Consider the following 20845-nt stretch of genomic DNA (forward strand, 5'->3'; position numbering starts at 1 on the left):
CTTCGTTCAAAAATTGACTATTTTCAGTATTTCAGAGGATCAGTAGTTTTTGTAGTTGCAAAAGGAAATAGATACACGAGAAATATTTCGTTCTCACAGAAAGTAAGCAATCCAATAGTAAATAAGTAAATAAAAATCTGCTCGCTTTCTTAGCCGACTATTTTTATCGTCACACATTGCGAGCCTATTTACCCAGGAGCCTTTGCAGCCTAGTTGGCGTGGCTACATAGTTACAAGGCTTGACCGCTAAGCGGGTCTTACACGAGAAGAGAGCGAGTGCCGGTACGTTGCCGAGATGGGCTTAGATGAAGAAAAAACGGTTCTAGGCGAGGAAATTGTCTCAGAACAGGTAAAACCCTTTAACTATGTATTTTTCTTGTGGTATTTTACGTAAAATGGTTGTTTGACTAGGGTAAAGAGCGTAGTTTTTAGCTTCAAAACATGATCAGATTGACCAATACAACGGTGCGGAGAGAACTGATCAAATTTGCAGAGTGACCTGTGTGATTATAAGGTGCTTGCGGAAAACTGAGTCGCTGAAGTGTAAACGTGTTGTATTTTGTCTCACTTAACATTTTCATAAACCGAATTCTTGCCTTTGTCTGGAACGTATCATCAATGTTCCGTCCACTTATTATCAAATATCGTGTATTGATTGCACAGATTATCAAACACGCAAAAATTTAAAATCATGCATGCGTTTATCAGATTGACATAAGTTTATCCTACTCACCAATATTAGTTTCCTGGCATGTAGTGTCCTGGCAGGCTTCTGTACACCAAGCTTTTGACCCAGTTTATTTATTTTTGAGAGGGCTCACTTGTGTTTGTCTTCAGTAATTTAATTAAATCATCAATTTTAAAATGAATCAGAACTTTGCTGTAGTATTACTGACTGTTACTGGAAATTGGCTATTTCCTGAATTCAACACTAAGTGACTGGCTTCCATTTAACATAGCCTGTTTGATGTTTACATTTAAACATGACCTAAATGTTAGAAATTTGTTCTCAGTGAAAAGCTCTACTTACAACCTTATAGGTGCAGATTTCCACATTTTGTAAACACTGTTAAAGGTATATAGGACCTAAACTGTGGAATCAGCTCTTGCCTAACCTAAGAAACCTGTAGTTGCTGCACTCATTCAGAAGACAAATCTGTTAAATCAACCTTTCATCTGAGATATAATGCAAATGAGAGAACTGTGTCCTATGTACCACTTGACCTCTTAGCCTGTCTTGAACCATCTTATTGTTTAAGAATTATTGGAAATAGCTATTTCTTATTGTAAATAAGTAAATTTTAGCTTTTTTAATGAAATAATATATTTTTTTTGTTATTTTTAATTAAATAACTAGGTAGCTTTCTGTTAATTTTTTTAGTTAAGTGTCCCCAATTAGTAGACAGTCTTTACCCACGGTTATATATTTTGACACTTCAAAAAAGTCACTGATTGATCAATGATTAAACTATCAAACCATTAAATGGCTTGAACAGTATAAACAATAGCTTAGTGAAAGTTATTGACTTTTCTGTTCTTGGATATTTCTTTATTTTATTTTATTTTATTTTATTTTATTTTGTTGGGTTGAGGTGAAGAAAACTCTCCCAAGGTTCAGCATGCTTTGTTCATACAAAAATAAATTTCTTGTAAACAAGAACTTATTTCTTTCAAAATGGGTTGATTGTACTCTAAAATAGTTCTTAAACCTGGTCAGAAGTGTTGAATTCCTGGATTGGAATTTTTTGAAGTTGGCCCATTCAGTCATTCAGCCGAGGCAGGAATGCTTCACCCTGATAAAAAAGAGCCCTTTTCTTCTTTGAATGGTCCTGCTCATTGCCTGTCTTCATTAAGTGGATTCTAGGGTCTCAGCTTGCATGAGTTTTTACTGTAGTTGTTATACTTATATTCATAGGTTTTTTCAGGGATGGTAGAGAATAGTTTTCAATATGGGACCAAAAAGTTGTTGGGGCAAAGATGGTCAAATTATGGTGAAATTGTTTTTCAGTCCACTATTTCACAAAGAAGTGACTTAGGCCCAGGTCAAATGTCAAACTTCACATGAAACAAACAAAGTCAGTTGAGGCAAAAGTTGAACTTATCATGGACTTGATTCACTCAGCTTAGTTTGCCTCATGTAAAGTTCAACATTTGACCTGGGCCTTAGCCCCCATTGTGGCTTCAACATGCATTTTGAAAGTAAATTAATGACTGAGTATAGCGGTCATTCAAAAGCATCTTTGACTGTCATTTCTAATCTCCTTTGTAGGATGAGGATTCAGATCCTGAAGATGAGGGCAAGGAAGACGAAGCACCTAGCGATGATGGTGGCGACGGAGATGATGATGATGATGAGGATGAGGAAGAACTAGAAGATCCCTTGGACAAAGTGCGAGATGCTTGTGGTGAACATGCTGAATGTACCAAATTAAAAAATGAGCTAGAGCTGTGCAATCAGCGAGTTAGTAGCCGGTCAAACACGGAGGAGACATGTGTACAGGAATTGTTTGATTTTCTTGAGTGCCAAGACAAATGTGTAAGTAGATTGTGTTACAACTTGTTAAATTTTGTCTGACTACTCAAAGTAGCGGAGATACTCGCAGCAAGACTAGCTTGAAGTCCTGTTTTATCAAAGGTAAACATTTTCACAGTTGCACTGGTTTGTTTTTGTTTTGAACTCTTACTGCGCCTGTCAATAACATGCAGACTCTAAAATTCAAAGCTCAACCGACAAATGTGTTTTTCGCTACTGTCAATCAAATGTTCGGCGGCTCCTCCCAGCTTCTGACTACTGCCGAGCACGAGGTAAATCACATCGTTGAGTACAGTTTAGACAACGAAGCAGTGTTCGGCAGTAGGCGGAAGCTGGGAGGAGCCGCTGAACATTTGATTGACAGTAGCGAAAAACACATTTGTCAGTTGAGCGTTGAATTTTAGAGTCCACGTTATTGAAAGGCGCAGTGAAAACAAGAAGTTCTGGTATACAAGGGGTCTGGCCTGGACAACATTCAACTCAACATGAAAGTGTGCACTTTTTCAGCAAACTAAATGACCTCAAAACAGTGTTTTTGTTTGTTATTGATTTTAATTTCATACTAATTGTTTACTTTAGTGATTTGATTTCTTTGTATTTTGCAGATTGGACATCGCTTGTTTTCTAAACTGAAGTGACAGATATTTTGGTATCCCAACTTTGGGAATACTGTCTTAGTGGATGTAGTACACTTGTTATTTCAGCTTGATTGTAAAAATACATGGGGAAGACTTATGATGTTGCTCCTTTCATCTGTGGCTCATACACCAGTAATTTTAATGCCAGGAATCTCTAACTGCTGTTTGGACAGATGTGTTTGTGGAAAATGTTAATAAATCACTTTTATTTAAAAACTTTCAAATGTCCATCTCTTTCTGTTGTGAAACACTATTTTAAATTTGAAAATATAATACAGAAAAATAATATTATCAGCTCTCAGGGATAATCAAAATGAAAAATTAGTGGTGAAATTTATGATAATGAGGCAAATTTTACTTTGCAAATTATTCCCCTGCCCAAATGTGGCTATCTTGTTTTTTAATTTTATCTGGCAAGAGTATTTGATGGTTAACAGCAATCAACTGTACTCTCATCATGTCAGTGTTAAAGATTTTTAATTCATAAATAATTATTTGTTCAAGTCCTCAAGAAAGAAATTAGTACAAGAATGAAACATTCCCTCAGTCAGTTTTCTATTATGAGTAAACATCACTCAGCCAGACAGATATCATTCCCTTTCAGCTGTTTGGTTTCTCACTGAGCAAAAAGAGAGTGGCTGTTTTCAAGGGTACAATTTCTGACTATTGTCTGCACAGTAAGTCAATAATTTTACAAACACAGCTTTGTGGAAGATAAGTAAAACCGTATGACAACAAATATTATGAAGAGAACTCTGAAAAATAGAGAAAAGTGAAAGAAAACGAATTAAGTGAAGATTTATTTCGAAGTAGTCGAAAATCGTGCTGTCCCCTACCCCCAGAACAGGTTTGAAGTGACGACGTCACTCGGGGAATCCCATAATGCAACATCCGCCCCTGAAGAATTTTAGTGCGCCCCGCACATTGGGGGCCCACTATAAATAAGAGGCGACGAACTGAGTGGGGAAAGAAGCGCTTTCGGGGCGCTTCACTCGGCAGGAACAAAGGAACTGAGTTCTTTCGCCGAATTCCTTCGAAAAAGGAAGGGAGGTCGGCCCGTAGTCGAACGAAAACAAACTAAAATAATCGACCGGACAGACTTTGAAGTACGTTATACTGTTTGAAGCGTCCGGAGAGAGACAGCTTCAAGTGGAGAAACGAAAAGGTTTCGGATAAAATTACCTCATCGAATCGGCCATCTTGTTGAAGCAAAGTTATGGCTTTCGTGTCTGGCTCACCGGCTCCCTTACGGGACGTAAAGATGGTCCAGTTTGGGGTGTTAAGCCCAGATGAAATAGTGAGTACACTTTCCAATGGGTTTCAGACTTTCTTATTTCGTCTTTTACTCGCTTTCTTGTCCTAACACGTTGGTAATCGATTAATTCAATCGAGAACGCATGCATGTGTTAGTCAAGCTAACCTGACCGTATTAAAAGTGACTGTTTTAGTGATATCTTTTGGTCGTAGTAGTACCTCTTGTGATTAGATTTTTCAATTTCAACAGAAACAAATGTCTGTTACGACTGAGGGCGGCATCAAGTACTCCGAAACGATGGAAGGCGGAAGGCCTAAGCTGGGAGGTTTGATGGATCCACGGCAAGGGACGATCGACCGTTTCTCTCGTTGCCAAACTTGCGCTGGAAACATGACGGAGTGTCCCGGGCATTACGGACACATAGAGCTGGCAAAACCAGTGTTCCACGTCGGCTTCTATAAGATGATAATCAAATGTTTGAGATGCGTTTGCTTCTACTGTTCAAAACTTCTTGTCGATGGGGTGAGGAAATACATAAGTTGCTTCGTTCGCAAAATGGCTTGTTTCTCGGAAAGGCATGGGCCGAGAAATTAGCACTAGCGGGGGTAGGGTAGGTAGGTTGACGTGGTACGATATTTTGAAAAATTCGAAACATTTTCTTTCCTTTAATTTTCCATACACAGAAGATAGAAACTGAAGTTTACATTTATTTGCTGAAGTGTAAACTGATTCTTAGCTATATCAATTTATCAGTTAAATCATGTGTGAAATATTGTTAGCTAGTTGAAAATAAATTGAAATTTCTTTTTGGCAGTGTCAGTACACAAATATTGTTTCTTAATTATTTTTCTAGAATAATCCAAAAGTGAAAGACATATTGTCAAAGTCTCAAAATCAACCACTGAAGCGTCTTCAACACATCTATGACTTGTGCAAAGGAAAGCGTGTTTGTGAAGGTGGTGACATTGTTGATGATAAACTGCCATCCCAAGATATTGATGAGGCTGAGAAGAAGATGGTAAGGTTTTGTGTTGAGCTGATTTGATTGATTTGATTGATTTTCACTCTTCATTTATTTTAGGACAGAATGGAAGTGATTAGTTTCTGAAGAAGCCATAGTTTTATATTGGTTGCAGGCTAGTGAAAAATTGATCATAAGTAGGAAAAGTACCACCAAATTTTTAGAACTGAAATATTTAAGAGAAATGTATGACAATCAGTAAGGAGGATCCCTAGTTTGATCTCAAGATTAAAATGTTATGCTGTATTTAGGATCAATTTCTTCAGTTCGTCAGATTTTTTGAACTGCATATTCTGTCTAATGTAGTCATATTTTTATTTTATGAAATTAATTTTTTCAAGAGTCATGGTGGTTGTGGTCGAAACCAGCCACAGATCAGAAGAAGTGGCCTTGAACTAACAGCAGAATGGAAGGAAGTGAATGAGGATTCACAAGAAAAGAAGATTCCACTAACAGCAGAGCGTGTCCATGAAATATTTAAAAGAATCACTGACGAGGAATGTGAAATTCTGGGAATGAGTCCCAAGCATGCTCGTCCTGATTGGTTGATTGTGACAGTGCTGCCAGTGCCTCCGCTGGCTGTAAGGCCTTCCATTGTTATGAGTGGTACTGCTCGTAGTCAGGTAATGTGAAGTGATAAATGCAAGAGTAGTGACTTGTTAAATCAGTGACGTTCCTGTAACAATTCTTCTGTCCCATGAAAAAATAGGGTTGCTTTAACATTTTGAGGTGTGTAGCATTGCTTTTCTAAGGTTTTTAATTTTGTTTTCTGTCAAATACGATAGGTATTAAATGGAAACTTGTTGCCAAGAGATAACAATTTCATAATGTTGTATATCATTAAAATATGCTGTTAACTTGTTTTTTCATTGGTGCACTTTTTACCACTCTAAAAGAGGTAGTATTTGTGCTTAACAGTTATAGAAGTACTCAAATTAGCTATTAGGTGACCAAATCTTATTACATAGTTTTGCAAGTGTTGTAAATTTTGACTTTTTATTTTTTTCAGGATGACTTGACTCACAAGCTATCAGATGTGGTGAAGGCAAATGGCAATCTTCGAAGGAATGAACTGAATGGAGCTGCAGCTCACATAATTGCAGAAGATACAAAAATGCTCCAGTATCATGTTGCAACATTGATAGACAATGAAATTCCTGGTTTGCCAAGGGTAAGTAGATGTCCTGTTTCTTTCCAATGCATACACACCTAGTAGAGTGTGGAATGTGTGAAATCTTGCTTTATATCGGTGCATTCTGCTTAGCTAAGAAGTAGAGGTTGAGCATGTGAGCAATTTATAGAGGTAACTGGGAAAATGTCTTTGGGAGTACTCTAAAGATAAGGTTTCCAATTTTTGTTGTTTTAAGTACATATATTGATCAACAAATTTGTAAGTCAAAAAGAAGACCAAAAGAAAACAACTCAATTTTTTTTAACCGATTTCTGTTCGACCGAGTGGTTTGAAAAATTAGGACTCTACTCTACTGCAAATTAATGGTAGGCTGAAGGAGGGTCATTAAAATGGGATCTTTCTGTGTGCTTTAGTATAAGGTTCATGTCCACTACACCAACTGTCTGGTTCTGTGGAAAGTATCCCCTTTTCTCCTATGGGTAAAATAAAACATAGCCGGAGCATGTTAACATAGTGTAACTAACATAACACTACAACTAACTAAGTTCATTCAGATTTAGCGAATAACTATGCAATGTGCCCATGTACAAACTCAGGAAACTTACCACAAATGTATTTCTCATCTTTCCACAGGCCATGCAAAAGTCTGGCCGTCCCTTGAAATCAGTGAAACAGAGACTGAAGAGCAAGGAAGGACGTATCAGAGGAAATTTGATGGGAAAACGAGTTGACTTTTCAGCTCGTGCTGTCATTACACCAGATCCTAACTTGTCTATTGACCAAGTGGGAGTTCCACGGACTATTGCTCAGAATCTTACTTTCCCTGAAATTGTCACCCCATTCAACATTGACAGGTTTGCTTGTGAAATTATTTCAAGTTTCCTCTATATACTGGCAGTGATACAAATCTTCACAAATATTACCAAATAATCATGAAATCTAAGTCATACATGTACATGTACATATGAAATGAAGAATAAAACTCTATATTTGTCACTCGTCTCAAAAGACCCATTCCAAGGTAGGTTGTGAAAATTAAAAGCTGCAAAGTGTAGTGCTCATAACTAGATGAAACTGCATTATCCTAGCTTGTTCTACATTTAAGTAAATTTTCTTTTTGATCCTTTAGCATGCAAGAGCTTGTGCGTCGTGGAAACAATCAGTATCCCGGTGCTAAATACATTATCAGGGACAATGGGGAGCGTATTGACCTGAGGTTTCATCCCAAGCCAAGCGATCTGCATCTTCAGTTTGGATATAGGGTGTGTTTGAGCAGTCGTGAAGTTCATGCCAGTGTTTTTCAAGACTTTCTAGAGTGTAGGAAAGAAGCTAATGAATTTGCATTGTATTTTTCAAGGTGGAGCGACACATCAGAGATGATGACGTGATTATCTTCAATCGTCAACCTACTCTTCACAAAATGTCCATGATGGGGCACAGGGTTAAAATCTTGCCATGGTCAACATTCAGATTGAATCTCAGGTTAGTTGTCAACATTGTACAATGGATCTTATTGACTGAGTTCATCATTAACTAAAGGAATCGTCTTCATCTAACAGAATGTGATTATCACTATTTGTACTTGGTGTTTGAAGGATTGTAAATTTTTCAGCTTTTGTTGGTAATGGAAAGATGAAGGATTGTCTTAAAACTATTGTTCATTAAAAGCTTTGTTGGCAAAACAAACTCAATTCATTGCCATGGTGACTATAAGTTGCACCTTGGAATGCCGATTTGTTTAACAATATTTATAATGTAATAAAAATTTTTGCTCCTGTAAGAACACTATAAAGACACTGCCACAATCCTGAGCCATTAGCATGCTAAGGTAATAGTTTTGTTAGTTTCTAGCTCCTCATGAGAACCTTATGTCTGTCTTTCCATTTTAGTGTGACCACACCCTACAATGCTGACTTTGATGGAGATGAGATGAACTTGCATGTCCCTCAGTCCCTAGAGGCACGCGCAGAAATCACAGAGATCATGATGGTGCCGAGAAACATTGTCACACCACAGTCAAACAAACCTGTTATGGGTATCGTGCAGGACTCTTTGATGGCTGTAAGGAGATTCACAAAAAGAGATGTGTTTCTTGAGAAGGTGGGTTTGTCAAGTTAAACAAACTTGGAAGTGAAATTGCTGTTTGGTTTGTCTTCAGGTACAAATCTGTATGACAATCAGTAAGGTGTGTTGGGTATAATGTTATGAGTTAATGTTACTGTTATCCGGACTAATTTAACAGGTTGTTCTCCTTATGAGAAGAAAGTCAGTAATGACAATTAACTACACACTTCCTTAGATCCGTTCTTGGAGCAATATTTCTGGCACACTTCTGCATTGTCTACAGGGTCAACTGTAGAACTGTTTTAGTGTGTCAGTAGTTGCTCAACAGCGCGAAGCTGCAGATTGAGAACGCTTGAGTCATGGGTGTGTGAGATCAATATACCTCTCTGTAATGCTTTCTTGCCTTCTGAATATCAGCCTATGTGTCACAGTGCACGTAGTTGTTGACCTTTATGTCAGTGGGGCAGCATTGCAAGGGACACTAATATTTACTGTACTCGGTCATGTTTAGAGTGCTAAAATGTATTTGAATTTAGTATCTATAGTTAGGACTAGGCACTGGAAGTATTTAAGCAAGAAGAATCAGTTCATTCTGGTCAAAACCAAGAAATTGGATGCCCTGAGTTTCTTAGCTGTGAGAATTTGGGTTCATAGTACTTAATTATCGTAAAGTGGATAGCCATGCAAAAGTGTAATTTCTTGTGGTCCGACAAGAACTCTATGTTTGATATTTTATTGTTTCATCAGGACACTATGATGAATCTGATGATGTGGATTCCTGATTGGGATGGAAAGCTTATACAGCCAGCCATCCTCAAGCCCAAGCCTTTGTGGACAGGAAAACAGATCTTCAGTATGATCATTCCTGGAAATGTGAACATGATCCGCACGCACAGTACCCATCCAGATGATGAAGACAGTGGACCATACAAGCACATCTCTCCTGGTGACACCAAGGTACATACTCTCCACACAAGTTGGCCTTTTTTTTATTTCATTTGGTCTTTGTTTACGTTTTAGGTTGGGTTAATTTGAGTTTCCAAGTCCTATGCTTTCAATGCAAGATACTCATTTTCTTTTTCTAAAATTTAGGTAAAAGAACTGAATGATTGAACCAAAGCCTGATAAAATCTACTGGTTGTGGTTTTGTTTATTTTTCATAATTAAGAGATAACACCCTTTTTTTATCCCATTTTGATAGGTTCTGATAGAACATGGTGAGCTGATCTCTGGCATTTTGTGTAAGAAATCGCTGGGAACCTCGTCAGGAAGTTTGGTCCATATTGTTGCTGTTGAACTCGGTCATGAGATTGCCCGTATGTTTTATGGCAATATTCAGACTGTTGTGAACAACTGGACTCTCATTGAAGGTCACAGTATCGGTATTGGTGACTGTATCGCTGACAATGAGACTTATGAAGAAATCCAGAGAGTAACAAAGGAAGCCAAGGTGACTTTGACAACCAATATGTTCTCACATTGTGAAAAGTCAAAAATGCTATTTAAGGTTCAACTTTACAGCAGTTTCTTTATATTGAATAATTTTCTTTATAAATAAGTTTTTACTCTAATTGCAATTTCACAGCAAGATGTGATAGAAGTTATTGAAAAAGCTCACAATGACGAACTTGAGCCAACACCTGGTAACACATTGCGACAGACTTTTGAGAACCAAGTGAACCGCATCCTGAATGACTGTCGTGACAAAACTGGAGGAAGTGCACAGAAGAGCTTGTCAGAATTTAACAACTTCAAAGCTATGGTGGTTTCAGGTTCCAAGGGCTCTAAGATCAACATTTCACAGGTCAGTACATATATTAAAAAGTGTGTAAAACTATTGCAGCATGCACAAGTGCTGTAAACAATAGAGGTGCATGATATGGAAAGACATAAGATAGTTCATAGAAAATATACTGCCCTGTAGAACAGCACAGAACAGCATGTTCAGCTCAGATGATAAATCTATAAGTCAACCATCGCAGAGATCCCAAAATCTAAAATTAATATCCAGGAGATTGCCAATTTTGCCTTCAGCCTGACCCTAAAAAAATGTTTTCAAAAGAAAATCTTTGTCAAATCAACCACAAAAAATGTATTAAAAATTCCAAAATTTTCCCCTGAAAAGCCTAAAAAGTGTAACAAACGTAGATTCAGGAGAGATTAGTATTCAGGTGGGAGAGCAGGAGATTCAGTTTGTATTGGGGAGACACACCAATAATGTGATTGAGTTGGCATAGATGCAATCAAAAGGCAGCAGATGACTTGGTGTCATGTTGGGTTCAGAGAGAACTTTTTTCTTACAGTTTCTCTTGGCTTTGAATCTCATTGTGTTCAACTTTTCCAACTAACATTTTCACTATATTTGCTTCTCATGTTCAGGTTATTGCTGTGGTAGGCCAGCAGAATGTTGAAGGTAAACGGATTCCATTTGGTTTCCGTCACCGCACACTTCCTCACTTCATCAAAGATGATTATGGTCCTGAGAGTAGAGGATTTGTTGAGAATTCCTACCTTGCAGGACTTACACCAACAGAGTTCTATTTCCACGCCATGGGAGGCCGCGAGGGATTGATTGACACTGCAGTCAAAACCAGTGAAACTGGTTAGTGTGTGAACTTGAAGTATTGATTTCATTTACACTTCTAATGATGTTAGTTTTGTTGATACATGAGCAACAAGACCAGGTTATTTAGTGGACAACTTTGTCTGTTATGAGTTTAGTTGTTGGGTTGTTAACATTTCGGTTTCATAGGGATAAATAAATTTATTAACTAGTGGAAATAACAAGTTTATTTTATTTTTCATGTACAGGTTACATTCAGAGACGTTTGGTCAAGGCCATGGAGGGTCTAATGGTTGCATATGACGGCACAATCAGGAACTCCAACAATCAGATGATCCAGTTGAGATATGGAGAGGATGGAATGGATGGTGCTGCTATCGAATTCCAGAACATGCCTACAATAAAGCCAACCAATTCTGCTTTTGAAAAGAAGTTCCACTTTGACTGCTCCAATGAGAGGTGAGTAGCATTGCCAATCCTTTTTTTCCCGAGGTATTGTACCCTGGAAGTCCTTTGAAGGTCATGAATATCCTTGCGATATGTTGTCCTTATTGCTGACTACTCTTAAGAGGGTATTTAATTAACAAAAGCAATGTACCTCTAGTATTGTAATTATTTTTAGGGGTTTTTTATTGAAGATTTTCTCATAAAGCTTCCTTAAAAAGGTGTATAATTTGTTTTTTTCGGTTCACAATAAGCAATAAACCACATTATACATAGAGCATTTACTACTTGCCAGTCAGAAATGTACAAAATAACATTCCACCCTTCTTTTCTTGGCAGGCGTCTCCGTCGTTATCTGCAGGAAGATGTTGTGCGAGACCTTTGTAGCAGTGCCGCTGCCTTGCAGGATCTGGAAACAGAATTTAGTCAATTGCAGGAAGACAGAGAGATTCTTCGTAAAATTATTCCTTCTGGGAACTCTAAGGTGAGTATAAACTTTTTAAATCAAAATTTCCTGGAGATCTTTGCATCTGAGGGTCAAACATAGTCTTCACTATTGTGGGGCTTGAATGCTAGTTACAATGTGATTCCTATGGAGGTTTTTCAACTTGCTGTTCTCATGACATTGTTTTCTTGCTTTTCTTGTCAGGTGGCATTGCCAGTGAATCTTGGCCGTTTGATTTGGAATGCGCAAAAGACCTTTCATCTGACGAACAGAACACCAAGTGACCTTCACCCCCTCAGAGTGACTGAAGGTACAAGAACCTAGTTGGAAATTGACAAATGTTATTTTGCCTCGTCTTGGGTACCACATAATGATCTCAAAATGTGGAGAGACAAAACAGTGAACAATGAATAAAGATGGAAGGTTTATCTCTTTATTGAGGACTGACAGTAAATATAGAATGGATTGGCAAAATGCTGTCAATACAATTAAGATTTTCGATGAGAGACGCGCGTCAGGGGACAGTCAAAAAGCATGTGAAAGTGTTATATTGCTCACCATGCAAACTTCTTTAAACAACATCCTTCACCAGAAATGTGTGGGTTATTTTAATGCACTCATTTCTGATGATTTTTCCCAGACCGAAACATTTTTTTTTTCACAGACTGTTGTTAGTAGGAGATGGGATGTTATGACTTCAGCTCCACGGTTTTGAGTACTCCATTCATTTTAGTTTCAAAGTTACCATCTTAACACTTGAGCTAATATTAGTGTGAATGTTTTGTGATGTGTTTCAGGTGTGCGTGACCTGTCCAAGAAACTGATAGTCGTCCACGGCGAGGATCATATCAGTAAACAGGCTCAGTTTAATGCCACACTCTTATTCAATATCCTCCTCCGTTCCACACTGTGCTCCAAGCGAGTTGCCGAGGAGTTTCACTTGTCGTCGGAAGCTTTTGAGTGGCTGCTGGGGGAGATTGAGACGCGCTTCAACCTGTCTATGGTAAGACAAGGGTTGTGGTTTCAGTCTACAGTCCGTGAACCCCAAAAATTTAATAAAGTTACAATAAATCTAATTTAATTTAATAAAGAATGTGTCTAAAATGGGTGTTAATATCTGTTTTATGTTTAGGTCAAACCAGGTGAAATGGTGGGTGCCTTAGCTGCACAGTCTCTTGGTGAGCCCGCTACTCAGATGACACTGAACACTTTTCATTATGCTGGTGTGTCTGCTAAGAACGTGACCCTGGGTGTTCCTCGTCTCAAGGAAATCATCAACGTCTCTAAAAAGCCTAAAACTCCTTCACTGACAGTGTTCCTTGTGGGGCAGCCTGCCAGAGATGCAGAGAAAGCCAAGGTATGATTGAAGATCAACGTCGAACCTCTTAACATTGTTACAGTATCATTACATAGTTGAGCTATTAAGAGATTAGCGTGATTCCCAAATTTATAGCAGTTAGTAAGCTTGGTATTTATATATTGTATAGCGATGATGAGAACTTATTATTATCAAACATTCCAATGGTACTTACCTCTTACAGGGCGAACCCTTTTGTAAGCAGTGCTGATTCGCATCTCAAATAATGTTGTAGTGAACGAAATTCCTCTCCTAGTAAAGTGTCTTCCGAGGCAGATTCAGGTTTGTACTTATCTTGAAGTGCCCTCTCTTCCCTTGAACGTACTGAGGAGGAGTCTGTCTGTTCTTAAATTTACTTTCTTTATCAAGGCACATGCGTGATGGGAAACCCAATGAATCCGTCCTTGATGTGCGCAAACCAGTTTTTAAAGTCGTAATCTTGTAGCAGTCTGCTGGAAATTCCCAAGACCTGTGCTACTAGCGCTAGCTAGTGAGGACAGTACAGATAGTCGTCATTACATAGTCCAAATCCTAAATTGAGAAACCCATAGGACACGTTACACGGTGAAAGTTCTTCTCTTGCGCTAATGCTGTTTATTCGTCCCTATTCTGCAGGATGTGCTTTGCCGTTTGGAACACACAACCTTGCGTAAGGTCACTGCCAACACAGCCATTTACTACGATCCAGACCCCCAGAACACAGTAGTGGCGGAGGATCAGGACTTTGTGAACGTTTACTATGAAATGCCCGACTTTGACGTAACTCGCATATCGCCTTGGCTTCTTCGCATAGAACTCGATCGTAAGCGAATGACAGACAAGAAGCTCACCATGGAGCAGATCTCGGAAAAAATCAACTTGGGTTTTGGTGACGATCTGAACTGTATCTTCAATGATGACAACGCAGAGAAACTGGTGCTGCGTATCAGAATTATGAACAATGATGATGGGAAATTCCAGGACGTAAGTTACCAGTAGATTGCACTGAGACTTCAACTTAAGTTCTCAAACTCATTAATAGTTCATCAAGTTTAAACAAAGGAAATCGTGACCTTGACGGTGTTTAGATATCTGATCTTAATTAGCATACATTTTTTATGATTTTAACTCTCCTTTAGTTTTAGTTTCGATTGAGAAGACATAGCAAACACCCAAGACCGTGTTTGACCACATTTCCAAGCACATAAAAGTTCGTCTAAAATACTCCGCTGCGCGTCGTATTTTCAACTCTCTTCTCCGTGTTTGGAAATGTGGTCAAACACGGTGTTTCGTGTTTGATATATTACATAGTGGTAATCGATGTTGTGGTTCACAGTCAGATAGAATCGGAATACCTATGGTGTATGGTTGGAGTCCTGTGGCCGAATAGGTTGTCTCGTACACAAATGAATCAGTTTTGTAAAATTCGTTTCCTTGTATTTCAAAGATCGCCAAGCAGATAAATCCACATATTGTTCCCATTTTCATCTAAAAGTTTTCAAGCGAGGCCGTTTCATTTTCAGTGAACAATCTTAGTATACTATCAGTCTTACTGAAAATCAACCAGTTTGGACAATGTCGGAAATTCTGTAGTCTGTCCAGACCCACTGTTTTGTCTTGAGTTCGTCGCGATCGCAAACTTAGCGAAATATTAGCCCGGCGGGTGGGATACTCACGCTGAACTACAAGGGGCGGGGGGAGGGTCTGAGGACAGACAAAAATATTTATACCTTTGAACTTGTCATCCTCACAGGAAGAAGAACAGTTGGACAAGATGGATGATGACGTATTTTTACGTTGCATTGAAGCCAACATGCTGACTGACATGACCCTACAGGGGATTGAAGCTATCTCCAAGGTGTACATGAACCTACCGAATGAAGATAACAAGAAGCGTGTCACCATCACCGAGGAGGGCGAGTTTAAACATATCTCTGAGTGGATTCTGGAAACTGATGGTGTGTCGCTTATGAGGGTCAGTACCAGTGTCATCTTATTTGGTTTATATATATCATGGTTGCCACAGTTCAGAAAATGGTCCGGAAAAGAAGTTCTTCAAGGTCATGGAAAAGTCAGGGAATTTTATGTTGAGTCAGGGAAAAAATTCACATTTTGAAGAAAAGTCAGGGAAAATTGAAAAACTCACACGGCTAATTTAAAACCATTGAGGGCTGGAAGATGCGTTTGGGGTGACTGTGATCCCAACGATGTTTTTACGTAATGACGGAGGAAAATCGGTTGATGAATGAGTGGAAAGGATGGCTGTAAGGGGAGGTTACAACCTTCTATTATATCTGAGATTTTGGATATGTTTGGTCAGGGAATTTTTATTTTTATCAGGGAACAGTCAGGAAGTTTCGAAAAGAGATGTCTATGGCAACCTTGTTATAATTCAGTCGTTTAAAGTGTTTTTTTTTTAGATAGATAGTTCGCTTAGGATGTTCTCTTACGTTGGCTTTTGTTCTTGCAGGTTCTAAGCGAAAACGATGTTGATCCAGTGCGTACGACATCAAATGACATTTGTGAAATATTCTCTGTAAGTGAAGATGTTCAATTGTTAACAAACTTAGCGAGGCCATTACTGTTTAAAGTAAATCCTCCACCCCACTGCTACAGTATGTGAATTTTCTCTCGATAGTCCCGAGTTCAACTCCTGCACAGCGCAACTGGTCAGCCTCCCACCAACATCACCATCGAGTTTTGTGATCATTTACACACATTTCCTAACCCATCTTACCGAATCACCGTTAGGAATAAGGTGTCAGTGAGCTTGTAACCTTTGAATCTTCACGTCTTGTTGCAGGTTCTTGGAGTTGAAGCTGTCCGGAAGGCAGTGGAGCGTGAAATGAATCACGTGATCTCATTTGACGGTTCATACGTGAATTACCGTCACTTGGCTTTGTTGTGTGACATCATGACGTGTCGAGGACATCTCATGGCCATTACAAGACACGGCATTAACCGACAAGAGGTTGGCGCGCTCATGAGATGCTCTTTTGAAGAAACGGTAAGCTCAATTCGATCAACATGTAAGATCTCGTTACCGGTCTGTTTACATTTCCTTTGGCACTGTTGGGAGAATTAAATTCTTCAAGATGTTTATCTTTTGGCGACTTTTTGCTTTATTTTGTGGGATCCGATGTGGAAAAATGAGCTTTGTTTACTGTAACGGCTAGGGCTGAAACCCTTCAAGGGTCTTTTTTTTTGTTTATGTTTCCCGGAAGTTACACAGAGCAAATTTGTTAGAAGGTTCTTAGGTTCCTACAAGCCAAAGGCTATTTTCAGGCAGAATGACTAGAAGTGTTCGTCAGATTTTCGCGTTTCGTTTTGCAAAATTCTGACGCTATCATCTGGACATTGGCAACATTTGAGAGCCTATTAAGTCTTGGACAATAAACATTTGTAGTCATTTCTTCAACATCTCACTTGTATTTAAATCGTCAAAACAAAAGGCAAGGCTAAATACCTGCAATTAACCTCCTTTAGGCCGTTCTCTCAAATCTGCAATATTTCTGTTTCGTTTATATTGAGCCCTTTATTAACAATTTCTTTGTTGGCTTAGGTCGATGTGCTGATGGAGGCTGCTCAACACGCGGAAGTAGATCATCTGCGCGGTGTCAGTGAGTGCTTGATCCTTGGAAAACTTCCTCGGATAGGCACAGGCAGCTTCGATCTCATGTTAGATGCAGAGAAATGCAAGTCTGGTATGGAGATCCCTACTAACATAATGGGCCCAGGAATGATGGGTGGACCCATGACAGGTGACATGAACAAGCTAGCCTTTTGAAGTTGACTCAATTCGTGTATGCTTTTCCAAACTTACTTTTACTCAATTCACTGTTTGTATCGTTCCTCAGGTACGGGAATGTTCTTTGGTGTAGCAGGATCTCCTACTGCCAAGTCACCTCAAATGACACCATGGACCATGGGAGCCACACCCGCTTATACAGAGGCTTGGAGTCCCGGACTCGGCAGTGGAATGACACCAGGAGCTGCTGGTTTCTCGCCTGCAGCTTCAGAAGCCAGCGGGTTTAGCCCTGGAGGGTACAGCCCAGCTTGGAGCCCGCAGCCACAATCACCTTCGTCCCCGGGCCCCAGCAGCCCGTACATCCCCAGTCCAGCGGCAGCGAGTCCGAACTACTCACCAGCAAGCCCGGCGTTTATGCCAAGCTCGCCCTCCATGTCACCTGCCAGTCCCTCGTATTCTCCGACTTCACCTGGCTATTCTCCCAGTTCCCCATCAACTGGGTACTCGCCAGCAAGTCCAAGTTACTCGCCGACTTCTCCATCGTACTCGCCGACCTCGCCGTCGTACTCGCCAACGTCTCCATCCTACAGTCCCACTTCTCCTTCTTATTCTCCTACATCTCCTTCTTACAGCCCTTCGTCGCCATCTTACTCACCCACCTCTCCATCTTACTCTCCTAGCTCTCCGTCATATTCTCCCACTTCTCCCTCATATTCCCCCACCTCACCTTCATATTCCCCCACTTCTCCTTCCTATTCACCAACATCCCCGTCATATTCGCCCACATCTCCCAGCTACAGTCCAACATCCCCCTCGTACTCTCCCACATCCCCGTCTTATTCTCCCACCTCTCCGTCCTATTCACCTTCATCACCATCCTATTCCCCCACTTCTCCAAGCTACTCTCCGCAGTCACCATCTTATTCCCCTAGTTCCCCCTCGTATTCCCCATCATCTCCCAAGTATTCTCCCACTTCTCCCAGCTACTCTCCCACTTCACCAAAGTACAGCCCTACATCACCAACCTACTCGCCTTCCTCTCCATCTTATTCTCCTTCTTCTCCAAAGTATTCTCCTTCCTCTCTATCTTACACTCCTTCTTCTCCAACCTACTCTCCCACCTCTCCAACTTACTCGCCGTCCTCTCCTCGCTATTCTCCTACCTCACCTCAGTATAGCCCTTCCTCGCCTCAGTACTCGCCGTCATCGCCCAAGTACAGCCCCAGCTCACCTCATTACTCGCCATCTTCGCCATCAACGGCACCATTTACACCAGCATCAGCGCAGTATAGTCCAAGCTCACCTAAATACAGTCCGGCTGGCAGTGGACCTTCACCGTCTCCTCAGTATTCACCATCATCGCCACATTACTCCCCGCAATAAAGCATGGTTTAATCAAACTCGCAGAGTTTAAAGTGGTGTTTGCCAGGAGTGAACAGTAGTGAAACATGCACTAATATGCACTGGATAAAAGCCTTGCAGGTGCGAGTAGATTGACAACTGATTTTCTCATTCAACTGCTCGGCACACACAGGGGAGAAGTCTTGTAACTGCAAACATTGAGACTATTGAAACACGCCTCGTGTCTATGCGAGGATGTGAGCCAATGCTTGAATGACTGAGGAGACTTATCAGTGTACACTGCGATAACTGTCTTATATTTTATAAGTTTAGCTGATTTAACCTTAAACTAACGACGAATCGAATTTATAAGTGACGTCGATTTGAATTTGGAATTTCTTCACGAAATTTGTTTAATGTGTGGGAAGCTTATACTTTTTTACACGATTATCTCATCGTCGAGCGTGAGGTAGCGACTGCATGGAAGTGTTTTTGTCAGTTAGCCAACGCTTATGTTTGAAGTTTAAAAAATTTCTTGGGATTGAATCACCGCTGATGTAAAAAAAAAAAACCGTTTAAAACACAATAACCAAGTAGGCACACCAAAACATAATTGCAAGCAACATGGTGTACACATCATAAAGCAAACCCCGCCCCCCTCCCCCAAGGAGGGGAACAAAAACAAAAACCGAACAAACAAATCAATGTCATTACAGTACGTTTTGTCACATTGGTTTTTAGGGACGAAAATAGCTCATATCACTTGTAGAAAAAAAAAAGAAAAAAAAATAGCAATGAAAGATTGTCATACCGTTAGTACGTAGTTGTTTGTGATTATTTGAACAAATCCTTGTCATACTTCGTCAAGTAAATTTTATATTGGAATAAGTGCAACTAACTGATTATATTGTAGCAAAATTAAAGTAAGATTTTGTTGGTTACTTAAAGAGGATTTTTGTTTTAAGAAGCTATTGTAGCCAAAAATTTCGAATAGTAAAAAGCACCAAACAAAGACACAAAGAAAAAAATATTAAAAAAATCTTTGACATAGATTAACTGCAAAAGGTGTTTTATTATTTAAAAAAATTTGGCAGAAATTAACTCTGCGTTTCTGACCAAAAATCGTGGATTCCATCAGTTAAAAAGTCTAGTTTTCTAGCAGCACGTTTGAAAACCATAAATCACAGGGTTGTAGAATTTAGACTTAACGTAAGGACCGCAAAGTAAAGGCTTTCAACAGCTTTTATACCGTAACAGACGGAATCTTGTTCATATTCAATGCTGTGGGCAGAAATTTCAGTCGATGGAATTGTACTTTTCGTTTCTTATCCTGATCAATCCAACACCTCCCTCCCTCCCCCACCCACCCCCCCCCCCGACTACCCCCGCCAAAAAAAGTAGTGACAGATTATGTTTCTGTTTGAAACCAAGCAACCAAGAAAGAACAGCTCGTGTTTGAACTGTTGATGGCCTTTACATTTGAATTTTGCATATTATACATGTAAATATCAAAGATTTTGCCCACTCCATAGTGCGAAAACCTTCCTCCAGCCCCGTTCTTAGCGGAAATGAGGTTCTTCGATGAGACGAGGGACGAATTTCGCCCACTACCCAACCCTTGGAGGGCAAGGTTAAAGGGAGAGGACGAAATCTTTGGTGCATGCTTGCGACAGTTTAGCGAAATATGAATTTAAAGTATTTGAAAAATCAGTTTGATTTTGCTTAAGTATACCTTATCGTAGTCCATGAAGTTCAGTGTAAAACAGTAATATTAATAAACTTTATTTGCTGTTCTGTAGTGAAAATAAAACCTTAAAAAACAACGAAGTTGAATTTACTTTTTAAACCACCGAACAGCAAGGGAGTGAAGGAATCTAACTGCCATTTAACGCTTTAATAAGCCCAAGTGGACAAAGTACAAGAAAACAATCCCCCGACTAACTTCTTAAGTCGATCCCCCTAACCCGCTTGTTCGGTTAACGGGACAGGACGTCCCCTTTACCCGGTTAATTGTTCGGTAGGCTAGTTCTTGACTCATTCAGACAGCTTGATGACAAACGCGCGAAGATTTTCTTTCTAATCTTAGACAAGCAAGAATATAAATATTGAACGATCTTTGAGTACGTAACGGCTGTATCAATTCCAACTTGCCCCCAGGGATGTGTCGGACATTTGGCATCATTCTGCCTGGCAGCCCTAAAACAGATCAGCCCGAACATCTTTCATTGAGGAATTTTAAATTTCCTGAGTGCCTTCAGTACAATACGTTTAAGGTCATTCCGCTGAAATAGAACCTGCACTGAGATTTTTGTGAAACGTTGCCTA

General features: G+C 39.7%; 2 protein-coding genes and 1 non-coding gene across 3 annotated transcripts; all 3 read left to right on the forward strand.

Annotated features, from left to right (window-relative positions):
• The first annotated feature begins 210 nt into the window (after positions 1-210).
• LOC110042189 (cytochrome b-c1 complex subunit 6, mitochondrial-like) lies at positions 211-3395 on the forward strand. The gene is made up of 3 exons (XM_020747537.2): positions 211-349; positions 2270-2536; positions 3139-3395. The coding sequence occupies exons 1-3, from the start codon at positions 296-298 to the stop codon at positions 3169-3171; spliced, it is 354 nt and encodes a 117-aa protein (XP_020603196.1). The 5' UTR covers positions 211-295; the 3' UTR covers positions 3172-3395.
• Positions 3396-4106: 711 nt separating this feature from the next.
• LOC110042224 (DNA-directed RNA polymerase II subunit RPB1-like) lies at positions 4107-20343 on the forward strand. Its single transcript, XM_089294693.1, has 24 exons — positions 4107-4468; positions 4676-4948; positions 5280-5444; positions 5789-6070; positions 6457-6618; positions 7213-7433; positions 7709-7841; positions 7937-8061; positions 8469-8679; positions 9391-9600; positions 9845-10093; positions 10229-10447; positions 11023-11245; positions 11455-11665; positions 11990-12134; positions 12300-12405; positions 12893-13098; positions 13228-13452; positions 14068-14415; positions 15185-15406; positions 15902-15967; positions 16235-16438; positions 16994-17192; positions 17289-20343. Exons 1-24 carry the CDS (start codon positions 4388-4390, stop codon positions 18560-18562), a joined length of 5760 nt encoding a protein of 1919 aa, XP_089150819.1. The 5' UTR covers positions 4107-4387; the 3' UTR covers positions 18563-20343.
• On the forward strand, positions 8864-9126 carry LOC149108560 (small nucleolar RNA SNORA53). Its single transcript, XR_016208874.1, has one exon. It is a non-coding gene; the product is annotated as a small nucleolar RNA SNORA53 (small nucleolar RNA).
• Positions 20344-20845: the final 502 nt, after the last annotated feature.

The sequence above is a fragment of the Orbicella faveolata genome, unplaced genomic scaffold, assembly GCF_042242905.1.
Source record: "Orbicella faveolata isolate gen_17 unplaced genomic scaffold, um_ofav_v1 contig_25, whole genome shotgun sequence".
NCBI classification, from domain to species: Eukaryota; Metazoa; Cnidaria; class Anthozoa; order Scleractinia; family Merulinidae; genus Orbicella; species Orbicella faveolata.

Excerpts from the sequence above, each read along its gene's own strand:
- LOC110042189 (XM_020747537.2), top strand. The coding sequence starts at position 296 with ATGGGCTTAGATGAAGAAAAAACGGTTCTAGGCGAGGAAATTGTCTCA. Across the intron at positions 350-2,269 it reads AGGAAATTGTCTCAGAACAG|GATGAGGATTCAGATCCTGA; the intron begins GTAAAACCCTTT and ends TCTCCTTTGTAG. Across the intron at positions 2,537-3,138 it reads TTGAGTGCCAAGACAAATGT|ATTGGACATCGCTTGTTTTC; the intron begins GTAAGTAGATTG and ends TGTATTTTGCAG.
- LOC110042224 (XM_089294693.1), top strand. The coding sequence starts at position 4,388 with ATGGCTTTCGTGTCTGGCTCACCGGCTCCCTTACGGGACGTAAAGATG. Across the intron at positions 15,968-16,234 it reads ACATTTGTGAAATATTCTCT|GTTCTTGGAGTTGAAGCTGT; the intron begins GTAAGTGAAGAT and ends GTCTTGTTGCAG. Across the intron at positions 16,439-16,993 it reads GATGCTCTTTTGAAGAAACG|GTCGATGTGCTGATGGAGGC; the intron begins GTAAGCTCAATT and ends TTGTTGGCTTAG.